This window comes from Carcharhinus amblyrhynchos, chromosome 3, assembly GCF_965287045.1.
Source record: "Carcharhinus amblyrhynchos chromosome 3, sCarAmb.v2.hapA, whole genome shotgun sequence".
Taxonomy (NCBI): domain Eukaryota; kingdom Metazoa; phylum Chordata; class Chondrichthyes; order Carcharhiniformes; family Carcharhinidae; genus Carcharhinus; species Carcharhinus amblyrhynchos.
In genome coordinates, this window is record NC_137326.1 from 66,457,635 (window position 1) to 66,471,549 (window position 13,915).

Genomic DNA, 13,915 nt, shown 5'->3' on the forward strand with positions numbered 1-13,915 from the left:
TATTTTTTTCCCATCTTTTCAGTATCTGACTACACAACTGCTCCTCTGTCTCCTAGGGGCTGATCGCTTGTTTGGGAGGTCCCAAAATTGTGATTTCACCCTTCCTATTCCTGAGCTCCAACCATAGTGCCTCACTATATGATCCCTCCAATGTGTCCACCCTCAACACAGCTGTGATGTGCTCCCAATCAGCAATGCAACTCCACCACTTTTGTTTCCCCTTCTGTCCCATCTAAAACAATATCCCAGAATGTTAAACTGCCAGTCTCGTCCCTCCTTTAAGCAATATCATAATTCCATGCAGTAATCCAGGCTCTCAGTTCATCTGTTTTTCCTGTTACACTTCTTGCATTGAAGCAAATGTACTCCAGAGCTCCTGTCCTGCCGAGTTCTGTGGCTTCCCTCTGCCTGCCCTTGCTCTGCACTATGTTTATCTCAGTCCCACTTTTTACTGGCCTTCCAGTTCCCACTACCTTGTTGCACTAATTTAAATCCTCTCAAACAGCACTAGCTAGCCTCTTGGCCAGGATATTGGTGCTCCTTCAGTTCAGGTACAACTTCTTCTTCTTGCATTCATCCCATCTTCCCACTGATCCATGTATGTAAAGCCCGTCCTCCTACACCACTCTTATGCCACATATTCAGCTATACTATCTGTCCAAAAGATGTGTGGGTTAGGTTGATTAACCATGCTAAAGTGACCCTAATGTCAGGGAGATCAGAAGGATAAATGTGTGGGATTATGGGAATGGAGCCTGGCTGGGATTGTGGTCAGTAAGACTTGATGGGCTAAATGGTCTCCTTCTGTACTGTAGGGGATCCTGTCTCCCTGTTCCAAGCCTCACTAGCATGTGGCATAGGGAGTAATCCTGAGTTTGCTACCCCAGGGGTCCTGCTTTTTAGCTCCCTACCTAACTTGCCTTTCTCAATCAAGGTATAAATTACAAAAGCAGGGAAGTCATGTTGGACTTGTATCCAACTTTGGTCAGGCCACAGCACGATACTGTGTGCAGTCTGGTTGCCTCATTATCAGAAAGATGTGATTGCACTGGAAGGGGTGCCGAGAAGATTTACCAGGATGCTACCTGGGATGGAACATTTAAGTTATGAAAAGAGGTTGGATAGACTTGGGTTGTTTTTGTTCGAACAGAGGAGACTGAGGGGTGACCTGATCATAGTGTACAAGATTGAGAGACATGAACAGAGTGGATAAGGAGCTGCTATTCCCCTTAGTTGAAGCATCAGTCATGAGGGGTCAAGGGTTCAAGGTGAGGGGCAAGAGGCATTTAAGGAAATGTTTTTTAACCAAAGTGTGAAGATGGTCTGGAATGCACTGCCTGGGAGGGTAGTAGAGGTGGGTTGCTTCACATCTTTTAAAAAGTATCTGGATGAGCACTTGGCACATCTTAACATTCTATGTTATGGGCTATGGGTCAAATACTGGCAGATGGGATTAGGTGAGAGTTAAGGTGTTTCTAATGTGTCAGTGCAGACTCAATGGGCTGAAGGGTCTCTTCTGCACTGTATGACTCTAACTCCCTGAATTGTCTTTGCAGGACCTCTTCCCTCTTCCTGTCATTAGTGCCAACGTGGACAACGACATCTGTCTATTTAACCTCCTGTTTCAGGATGCCCTCTACCCGCTCAGAGACCTCCAGGATATTGGCACCAGCGAGGCACACACCATCCTAGAGTTTTGTTCACGGCCACAGAATGCCTGCCTGTCAGTGCCCCTGACTATTGAGTCTCCTATCAGTATCACTTGCTTGGACTTAGCCTGACCCTGCTCCACAGCAGGATCAGTTGTGGTGTTACAGGCCTGGCTGCTGAGATTGCTATGGGGTATTTTCCCCGTGAGAAGCTATCCCTCCCCACAACAGTATCCAAAATGGTATAGCTGGTCGAAAGGTGACGAGTCACAGAAAACTCCTGAATCACCTGCTTGCCTTTCCTGGCGGCCACCCAACTATGTGTCTGGACCTGTGGTGTGACCACTTCCTTGAAGCTAATGTCTATCACAATCTTGGCCTCCTGTATGTCCCCACATCTAGCAGGAGAAGCGTATCAACGTCCTAACTGCCATCTCTGCCCTTGTACAATTTTGAAAGATAAGAACATGAATCTTACCTTGCTTGTCCTCAAAGCGTCTTTTTTTGGTTAGACGAGGGGGTCGGGAAACACCACTGTAGTGTCTTGGGCTTAACCGCTCCTTAACAGCAGTTCTTCTGCTACCCATTATATAGTCCAGGTGACTGAGTTGACCTGTCCCAGTATGCTCCTTTGCTGGATGCTCTTCCCCCATTCATCACTGGAGGGGTTCTCCTACTACCCACTAAACAGTCAAGAAAACCGAGTCGATTTCTCCACTGCTGCCCCCTCTCTCTCCTGAAGTTCCACTTTTTAAATCACTCTGCTGAAGTCTCACAGTTTTAATCTCTCCCTCCTGAATTCTCACTGTTTTAATCACTCACTCCTTAAGTCTCACTGTTTTTCAATTCCAGATTCTATTGAAATCAAATGTCAACATTTGTCCTGGTGGATGTCAAATCCGGAGCCCAGATCATTAGCCTGGATTACCAGTCTACAAACATTACCACTATGCCACCACCTTCCCCACTCCACTTCCTCCCCACCCCCCCGCAGAGTGCAATTCAACTCACCAATGAGTAAGTTTGCATAGGATGCTGTTGTGGAGTATTGATGTTCCAAGAACTTATTGAGGTATGTGGAGAGACCAGCCAGCACAGAAGAAAAGCTGCATTGAGCCAACACAATAATGATAAACAGTGGATTCAGCAGGAGCCTGATAATCATTCTGGGGAACACTGTAAGAACAGACAACACAAAATTCAGAGAAAACACATATTGATGGATGCAGTGATTACATACATTTAGGAGACCATATATACACAAATCTGAAAGGAACAGAGACTGCATGGCATGGTGGCACACTAGTTAGCACTGCTACCTCACAGCGCCAATGACCCGGGTTCAATTCCAGCCTCGGGTCATTTTCCGTGTGGAATTTGCACATTCTCCCCATGTCAAAGAACAAAGAAAATTGCATCACAGGAACAGGCCCTTCGGCCCGCTAAGCCTGCACTGACCATGCTGCCTGACAGAACTAAAGCCCCCTACCCTTCTGAGGACTGTATCCCATTATTCCCATCCTATTCATGTATTTATCAAGACGCCCCTTAAAAGTCACTGTTGTATCAGCTTCCACTATTCCCTCGGCAATGAGTTCCAGGCACCCACCACCCTCTGCATAAAAACACTTGCCACATACATCTCCTTTAAACTTTGCCCCTCGTACCTTAATCCTGTGCCCCCTAGTAATTGACTCTTCCACCCTGGGAAAAATCTTCCGACTATCCACTCTGTCCGTGCCTCTCATAATCTTGTAGACTTCTATCAGGTCACCCCTCAATCTCTGTTGTTCTAGTGAGAACAAACCAAGTTTCTCCAGCCTCTCCTCATAGCTAATGCCTTCTATTCCAGGCAACATCCTAGTAAATCTTTTCTGTACCCTCTCCAAAGCCTTCACATCCTTCTGGTGGTGTGGCAACCAGAATTGAACACTATATTCCAAGTGCGGCTAAACTAAGGTTCTATAAAACTGCAACATGACTTGCCAATTTTTAAACTCAATGCCCCGTCCAATGAAGGCAAGCATGCCGTATGCCTTCTCCAACTGTGTTGCCACTTTCAGTGACTGATGTAACTGTACACCCAGATCCCTCTGCTATCAATACTCTGAAGGATTCTGCCATTTACTGTATATTTTCTGTCTGTATTAGATCTTCCAAAATGCATTACCTCAAACTTGTGCGGCTTAAACTTCATCTGCCATTTCTTCGCCCAAGTCTCCAATACATCCTGCTTTATCATCTGATGGTCCTCATTGTTATCCACAAATTCACCAACTTCGGTGTCATCCGCTAACTTACTTACATTTTCCTCCAAATCATTTCTATATATTACAAACAGCAAAGGTCCCAGCACTGATCCCTGACAAACACCACTTGTTACAGCCCATCATTCAGAAACACACCCTTCCACTGCTACTCTCTGTCTTCTGTGACTGAGCCAGTTCTGTATCTATCTTGCCAGCTCACCTCTGATCCCATGCGACTTCACCTTCTGAGCCAGTCTGCCACGAGGGATCTTGTCAAAGGCCTTACTGAAGTCCATGTAGACAACATCCACTGCCCTACCCTGATCAATCATCTTCATCACTTCCTTGAAAAACTCAAATAAGTTAGTGAGGCATGACTTCCCCTTCACAAAACCATGTTGACTCTCGCTAATACATCCAGTTTTTTTTCAAATTGGAGTAAATCCTATCTCGAAGAAACCTCTTCAATAATTTCTCTACCACTGATGTTAGGTTCACTGGCCTGTTATTACCTGGATTATACTTGCTACCCTTCTTAAACAAAGCAATAACATTGGCTATTCTCCAATCCTCTGGGACCTTCCCTGTAGCCGGTGAGGACACAAAGTTTTCTCTCAAGGCCCCAGCAATTTCCTCCCTTGCTTCTTTCAGTATTCTAGCGTATATCCCATCAGGCTCTGGGGACTTGTCTACTTTAATGTTTCTCAAGAACCTCAATACCGCCTCCTTTTTGATCTTAATATGACTCACATTATCTACACATGCTTTCCCAGGTTTATCATCCACCAAGTCCTTCTCTTTGGCGAATACTGACGCAAAGTACTCATTTAATACCTTGCCTATTTTCTCTGTTTCCATGCATAGATTCCCTCCTCTGTTACAGATTCCCTCCCCTGTCTGTATGGGTTTCCTCTGAGTGCTCTGGTTTCCTCCCACAGTCCAAATATGCGTGGGTTAGTTTGATGGGCCATGCTAAATTGACCATAGTGTCAGATTAGCAGGGTAAAACAAAATGTAGAGTTATGGGAATAAGACCTGGTTGGGATTGTGACCAGTGCAGACTTGATGGGCCAAATGGCCTCCTGCTGCACTGTAGGGATTCTGTGCACAAAATCCAGCACAGAACACTTAAACTAGAGCACAGCACATGAAAGACAAGCGCATGCTCAGGACTGAAATGAGGAAGAACTTCTTCACTGAGTTATGAACCCGTGGAATTCTCGACCACAGAAAGCTGTTGGAGTCAGTTCATTAGATGTGTTCAAGAGGCAGCTGGACGTTTTCCCTGTGGCTAAAGGGATCTAGGGGTATGGAGAGAAAGCAGGAACGGGATACAGAAAGTGCATTATCAGCCATGGTCATATCGAATGGTGATGCAGGCTCAAAGGCCTACTCCTGTTGTTATTTTCTATGTTTCTATATCCAATCCAAAGCAGAGAGTACACAAACCTTCACAGAGTTCTCAAACCAGAGCGGGGAATAAACAAACTAGTTTAGAGAATACACAAATAGCAAAGCAGAGACCACACAAACATAACAGATGATACACAAATCAGACCAGAGAATACACAAGCCAGAACTATGAATATACAAACGAGATAACAGAAAACTCAAACAGAGCAGATTTAATAAACGAGAGCAGAGAATGCACAAACCACAACAGAAAATATAGAAAGAAAGCAGAAAATATAGAAAGAGCAGAGCACCCAAACCAGCGCAGCAAATATACAAACCAGAGAGGAGAAAGCACACATCAGAGGAACGAATACACAAATTAGAGCAGAAAATGTGAAAACCAGACAGGAGAATACTCAAACCAGAGCAGCGAATGCTTGAACGAGAGCAGAGAATGCTCAAACCAGAGCAGACAAAGCTCAAAACATAGCAGCATACGCAAACCAGAACAAAGAATGCTCAAAACAGAGCAGAGTATACAGAACAGAGCAGAGAGTACAGTACAAAGACCAGGGCAGATAATGAACAAACCAGAGCAGAGAATACACAAAATCTGATCAGAGAATACACAAAACCAGGGCAGAGAATGGAAAAAACAAGAGCAGAAAATGTAAAAACGGAGCAGAACACTCAGAAACCAGAACAAAGAATACACAAACCTGAGCAGAGAATACAAAGACCATAGCAGAGTACTCAAATCAGATCAGAGAATATACACACCAGAACAGAGAAATCCCAAGCAGACAATATACACACCCCAACAGTGTACTCTAACCAAAACAGAGAATACACAAATTAGAGCAGAAAGTACTCAAACCACAGCAGGGAGTGCACAAACTATAACAGAGAATGCACAAATCACAGCAGAGTACACAAACCAGGGCAAAGAATGCACAATCCAGGAAGATAATACAGAAACCAGAGAAGAGTACACAAACCAGAGCAAAGTATACAGAACAGAGCAGAAAATACAGTACAAAAACCAGGGAAGAGAATACACAAACCAGAACAGAGTACATAAACTAAAATGGAAAAAACAACCCCAAGCAGAAAATATGGACAACAGGGCAGTATACTCTAGACCAGAGCGAGGGTACACAAACCAGAGCAGAGAATACACAAACCAGTGCAAAGCAAATTGCAGAGCACGGAATACCCAAACCACACCATGGAATATCCAAATCACAGCAGAGAGTACCAAAGCTGAGCAATGAATATACAAACTAGACCAGCAAAAACTTAAACCAGAGTCGGTTACTGAAACCAGAGCAAAAATACACACACCAGAGAGGAGAAAACACATTCCGGATCAATTATTACATAAATCAGAGCACAGAAGATATAAAACCAGAGCAGAGAATGGAAAAACCACAGAAAAGTATACATAGAGTAGAAAGTACACAAACCAGAACAAGAGAATAGACAAACCAAAAAGAGAATACACAAACCAGAACAGAGAATACACAGACCATTTAGAGAACAGAAACCCAGACCTGCAAGGTTACCTTTTGGGGTATTGTCAGCCTGTGCAATTTTCCAGAGAACATATTATTGGTACAGTGTTCTCATTATAGGTTCTCATTACAGGATGATGCCTGGTATGGAGGGCATTAGCTACGAGGAGAGGTTGGAGAAACTTGGTTTGTTCTCACTGAAACGATGGAGATTGAGGGCAACCTGATAGAAATCTACAAGATTATGAGAGGCATGGACAGAGTGAATAGTCAGAAGCTTTTTAATTGGAAGAGACAATTACTCGGGGCATAGGTTTAAGGTGCGAGGGGCAAGGTTTAAAGGAGATGTACGAGGCAGATTTTTTACACAGAGAGTAGTGGGTGCCTGAAGCTTGTTGCTGGGGGAGGTATTGGAAGCAGATACGGTAGAGACTTTTAAGGGGTGTCTTGAAAAATACATGAATGGGATGGAAATAGAGGGATATGGTCTCTGGAAGGGTAGGAGGTTTTAGTTCAGTCGGGCAGCATGATCGTTGCAGGCCTGGAGGGCCGAAAGGCCTGTCCCTGTGCTGCAATTTTCTTTGTTCTGTGTAAAACCAGGGCAGAACACCGACAAAACCTGGAGGAAGTCTTTAGATAGTTTTCAATAGGCGCACACACTTAAGGAGGGAGAAATGCATTTTCCTGATACCTCAAGTGGCTTATCTGGGTTAGAGAGTGGACAAGTCAGGTCTATATCCTTTGGAGTTTGGGTGATTAAAGATGTCTCATTTTTAGGATAGGTTACGTACTACAGAAAATTCATACAAAACCAGGCCTCCATCTTGGTTTGCCTACATCAACTGTTAAAGAAGGATCAAGCTTGGGGATGATCCACCCATCAAGACATTATTTTTAAGAAAATAAAACAACAGCTGTCATTGACAAACATCTTAGCAGATTATGATCACAAAAGAGAGTCAGTGCTCACCTTTGGTGCATCTCCATATGGCATTGGGGCCATTTTACCACATAGAAGGCAAAGTGGAGAGAAATGACCAATAACTTATACCTCCAGGACCTTGGCTACAGCAGAAAGAAAGTGCACTCACATTGAAAAAGGTTTGGTGATAAAAATTTGGTGGAAAAGAAATGAAAAAAAAGTGAAAAAATTTCATCAATATCTATATGGCGGAAATTTGTGATTGTTACCAATCACAACCTGTTGCTGGGATTACTAAGAGGACAAAGTAGTGGCACTGATATCATCGGCTCAGATCCAGCAGTGAACATTGCTGTTAGCAGTTTTCACTTATCAGTTGGAGCACAGGCCAGGAAGTTGAGCGGCAAATGAATAGCCTTAAGTAGGCTGCCTTTAGCAGACACCCCACCGATGGTACCCAAAGTAGAAGTGATGGTAATGACTATGAATTTTCTGGATGCCCTCCCTGCGGTCACACATATGTCTCTGGATGCAAAAGAACCCAGTACTCACGATATTGAAACACTTGGTACAGACGGGGGAAACAAAGGCCAGTCCCAACCCAATTCCATCTTTATTGGAGTAGAAGACAGCAGCTAACAGTAGAAGACAGAATACTGCTATGAGGAACACGAGTAGTTGTTCCAAGTCAGGGTTGTCATGCCACACTGGCTGAATTACAGGGGTGTCCAAAATGAAGATGCTGGCCGGAATGGATGCGAACATAGCAGCACTTGTGGGTCAGTGCCAGGAATGCCAGCGAGGACGAAAGTTGCCACCGGCAGCTTCTCTACACACATGGGAATGGCCAGGTAGTCAATGGATTCGGCTGCGTGTGAATTATGCAACCCCATGCATGGGCTCGATGTTCTTGGTCATAGTGGATGCCCATTTAAAGAGGTTGGACAGACATAGGGTGAATTCAGTGAACACTATGATAACAATTGAGCAAATTCACACGACACGACACATGAGATCCCAGAAGTGCTAGTCTTTGACAATGGACTGGCTTTCACCAGCCAGAAGTTCACCCAGCTCAAATGGGATTCATCATTTCAGGATGACGTCATAGCATTCAGCGTTGAACAGGTTCATGGACAGAGCAGTCAGACTTTAAAAGCCAGGTTAAAAAAAAAGCTAGCAGCATCAGTAAGCTCTCCTGTTGGTTATTCGACTACAGGACAACCCCACATGCCATTGTGGAATAGAACAAACAGAAATATTCATGGAGAGATGACTCTGCACCAGATTAAGCTTGCTATTCCCAAACTGCTGGGGACGGTGGAAAAGCAACAAGAAGCCCAATGCAGAGGCTATGACATTGCTGGGAGGGGCAATTGGAAGCTGATGAAGGAGTCTGGGTGAAGAATTACACAAATGGTCCCGCATGGTTACCGGGAGCAGTAGAGTCCAGGACAAGACACGTATCTCATCGAGTATGGGTGGGATCCTGAAAAACACCGAGGCCATAAGTAGGCCTCAATATCACAGTTCATCCCAGAGCCGACTCAGCCAAGCAGGCTGAGAACTGAGAAGAGTCCTTCCAGGCCAGCCAGGCCCATCTCTCCATTGTCCGTAGTTAGAACTTCAGAGTCTGAAATGGACACGGCAGATGGAGCCACACCTACTCCTCTGCCGCCCGAGGAAGGGGGCGAACTAGAACTTGGCGCTTACTACAAAAGAGATGGGTGCCTGTTAGATACACCCCTCCAACATCGGATGCCAAGTTGGTAGATCTGGACCAACGAGATTTGGATGTAATGACTTCAGTGAGGCCCATGATTGGCTTCTCGGCTGGCACTTTGGATTCAGACTGTGAACCTGAAGTACTCTATGAACTGTAATAGAGTTGTAAATGAAAGGGAATCTGGGGAAGGGACACCAGCCTCTGAAGACTTAATTCACAAGCCAGGGCAGAGAAAACACATCCCAAGCAGAGAATACTCACAGCTGAGCAGAGTACTCGATCAGAGCAAGGAGTACAAAACCAGAATGGATAATACATAAACCAAAGCAGATAATGCACAAACCTGAAGAGATTACTCAAACCAGGACCAAGAATACACACACCAGAGCAGAGAATTCAAAAACCAGAGCAAGGGATACGCAAACTAGAGCAAAGAAAACACACACCTAAGCAGACAATACGCATACCTGAGAAGAGTACTCAAAGCAGAGCAGCGAGTACACAAACCAGAGCAGATAATAGAGACAGAGCAGAGTAAACAAACCAGAACAGGGAAGATGAAAACCACAGCAGAGAAAACACTAACAAGAACAAAGTACTCAAACAGGCAGCACGGTGATTAGCACTGCTGCCTCACAGCGTCAGGAACCCAGGTTCGATTCACAGTCCATGCAGGGTGTGCACATTCGCCCACCGTCTCCATGGGTTTCCTCTGGTTGCTCCAGTTTCCTGCCACAGTTTGCAAGATGTGTCTATTTGGTGCATTGGCCATGTTAAATTCTCCCTCAGCGTTCCCAAACACGTCACAGTGTGGCGACTAGGGGATTTTCACAGTAACTTTACTGCAGTGTTAAAGTAAGCCTACTTGCGACATTAATAAAATAAACATTAAAACAAACCACAGCAGAGCATACACAAATTACAGCAGTTAATACAAAAGCAGAACAGAGTACACAAACCAGAGCAGAGAATACATGATCCAGACCACAGTAGTCAAACCAGAGCAGAGAATACATGATCCAGACCACAGTAGTCAAACCAGTGCAGAGAATATACAAACCAGAGCAGTAAATATACATGCCAGAGAAGAGAATGCATGAACTAGAGCAGAGAATACAAATGCCACAGCAGAAAATACACAACAGAGCACAGAATGCACAAAGCAGAGAAGATAATCTAGAAACAGGGTACAGTACACACACAGCAGAGGGTACAATACACAAACCAAAGAGAATACCCAAGCATGTGCAGAAAATACACAGACCAGAGTATTCAAACGAGAGCAGAAAATGCACAAAACCAGAGTAGATTACTCAAACCAGAGCAAAGAATACACAAACCAGAGCAGAGAATTCAAAAACCAGAGCAGAGGATAGAAAAACCCAAGCAGACAATACTCATTCCTGAACAGAATACTCAAAGCAGAGCAGTGAGTATACAAACCAGAGCACAAAATACACAAACATGAGCAGCAAATACACAAGCCAGAGCAGAGAATGCACAAACTAGAGCAGACAGTACACAAGCCAGAGTATACACAATAGAGCAAAGAATGTACAAACCAGAGACGATAATACAGAAACAGGGCAGAGTACACAGAACAGAGCAGAGAATACAATGTTCACAGAGAATAGACAAACCAACGCAGACAGTAGACAAACTGATATGCAGAGATTGCACAAAGAAGAGCAGAGAAAAAACACAGGCCAAGCAGATAATGATCATACCTGAGCACAGTATGCAAAGCAGAGCAGGGAGTAAACAAACTGGAGCAGCAAATACACAAGCCAGAGGAGCGGGTGCACAAACCAGAGCAGAGAATAGGCACACCAGAGCAGCAAATACACAAGCCTGAGCAGAGAATGACAACAATGACCAGACAGAATACAGGATTGAGATAGAGAATCTGGTGAACTGGTGCAACAACAATAATCTCTCTCTCAATGTCAACAAAACAAAGGAGATTGTCATCGACTTCAGGAAGCATAGTGGAGAACATGCCCCTGTCTACGTCAACGGGGACGAAGTAGAAATAGTCAATAGCTTCAAGTTTTTAAGTGTCCAGATCACTAACAACCTGTCCTGGTTCCCCCATGCTGACGTTATAGTTAAGAAAGCCCACCCATGCCTCTACTTTCTCAAAAGACTAAGGAAATCTGGCATGTCAGCTACAACTCTCATCAACTTTTACAGACGCATCATAGAAATCATTCTTTCTGGTTGTATCACAGCTTGGTATAACTCCTGCTTTGCCCAAGACTGCAAGAACTACAAAGGGTCATGAACAAAGCCCATCAGACAAACCAGCTTCCCATCCATTTATTCTGTCTACGTTTGCCGCTGCCTCGGCAAAGCAGCTAGCATAATTAAGGACCCCATGCACCTCGGCATTCTCCTTTCCACCTTCTTCCATCGGGGCAAAAGTCTGAGGTCATGTAAGAACAGTTTCTTCCTTGCTGCTGTCAGACTTTTGAATAGACCTATTTTGTATTACGTTAGCTATGACCCCAGCTACGTAACATACTACATTCTTTAATTTCTCATTTTCTTTGCTGGGAACGGTATGCTTTTTCTGTATAACACACAGAAACAATATTTTTCGCTGTATACAAATATAATAATAAATCAAATCAAAGAATACACAAACCAGAGAAGATAACACAGAAACAAAGTATACAAACCAGTGCAGAGAATATCCACACCAGAGCAGCAAATACACTAGCCCGAGTGGAGAATGCACATATTAGAGCAGAGAACGCACAAACCAGAGAAGATAATACACAAACCATTTTGTCAATATATTATTGATTTGGATGAGAATATAGGAGGCATGGTTAGTAAATTTGCAGATGACACTGCATAGTGTCATCTGTAGATTGGTGGCATAGTGGGCAGTGAAGAAAGTTATCTCCAATTGCAACGGGATCTTGATCAGTGGGTCAGTGGGCTGATGAATGGCAGATGGAGTTTAATTTAGACAAATGCCAGGTGATGCATTTTGGTAGATTGAACCAGGGCAGGACTTAATCAGTTAATCAGGGCATTGGGGAAAGTTACGGAACAAAGAGATCTAGGGGTACATGTTCATAGCTCCTTGAAAGTGGAGTCACATGTGGACAGAGTGGTGAAGAAGGCATTCAGCATGCTTGGTTTCATCGGTCAGAACACTGAATACAGGGGTTGGAATGTCTTGTTGAAGTTGTACAAAACATTGGTAAGGCCACACTTGGAATACTGTGTGCAATTCTGGTCACCCTGTTACAGAAAAGATATTATTATACTGGAAATAATGCAGAAAAGATTTACTAGGATGTTACTGGGACTTGACGAATTGAGCTATAAGGAGAGACTGGATAGACTGGGACTTTTTTCTCTGGAGCATAGGAGGCTGAGGAGTGACCTTATAGAGGTCTATAAAATAATGAGGGGCTAGGTAAATCAGCTAGATAGTCATTATCTTTTCCCAAAGATGGAGGAGTCTAAAACTAGAGGGCATAGGTTTAAAGTGAGAGGGGACAGATACAAAAGTATCCTAAGGGACAAATCTTTCACACAGAGGGTGGTGAGTGTCTGGAACAAGTTGCCAGAGGTAGTATTAAAAGCGGGTACAATTTTGTCTTTTAAAAAGCATTTAGATAGTTACATGTGTACAATGGGTACAGATGGATATGGGCCAAATGTGGGCAAATTGGGATTAGCTTTGTGGTTTAAAAAAAAAGGTGGCGTGGACAAGTTGGAATGAAGGGCCTGTTCCCATGCTGTAAACCTCTATGACTCTAAACAGAGTAGATATACACAAACAGAGCAGGGTACACAAGCCAGAGCAGAGAATACAGGAACCATGGCAGAGACTACACAAACCAGATCAATAAATACAGAAGCTGGAACAGAGGATGTATAAATACCCGAACCAGAGCAAAGGATATCCATACCAGGGCAGAGTATACAAACCATAGTAGAGAGTACACAAACTAGAGCAGAGAATACACAAACCAGAGCAGACAATGGACAAACCAGAGTAGAGAATATACAAAGCAGAACAGACAATACACAAAGCAGAGTAGACAATACTGGAACAGAGCACAGTACACAAACTAGAGTAGAGAATACACAGGCCAGAGCAGACAATACAGAACAGAGCAGATACAGGAGCAGAGAATACACAAACCCAAGCAGAGAATACACACACCAGAGCACTGTATTCAAACCAGAGAGGTGAATACACAAATTAGAGGGGAGAATGCACAAACCAGCGCAAATAATGTACAACGAATAGTCTCACAACACCAGGTTAAAGTCCAGGTTTATTTGGTAGGATAAGGTTTCAGAGCATTGCCCTTTCATCACCTGATGAAGAGGCATAAGTGTGTGCAACCCCACATCATGTACAATGAGAACACAGAATACACAATACTGGCCCTATTTTCCTGCCAAAATCAGCTTTGCACCCAGATTTAAAT

At 43.9% G+C, this 13,915-nt stretch overlaps 1 protein-coding gene across 1 annotated transcript in view; it reads right to left on the minus strand.

Moving 5' to 3' along the window:
* The window catches only part of LOC145341392 (solute carrier organic anion transporter family member 2A1-like), a 229,316-nt gene that overhangs the window by 114,238 nt on the left and 101,163 nt on the right, over positions 1–13,915 (minus strand). The window contains exon 7 of the mRNA XM_080186332.1: positions 2,661–2,825. Coding sequence (XP_080042458.1) covers positions 2,661–2,825 — 165 coding nt within the window. The remainder of the gene's footprint in view (positions 1–2,660; positions 2,826–13,915) is intronic.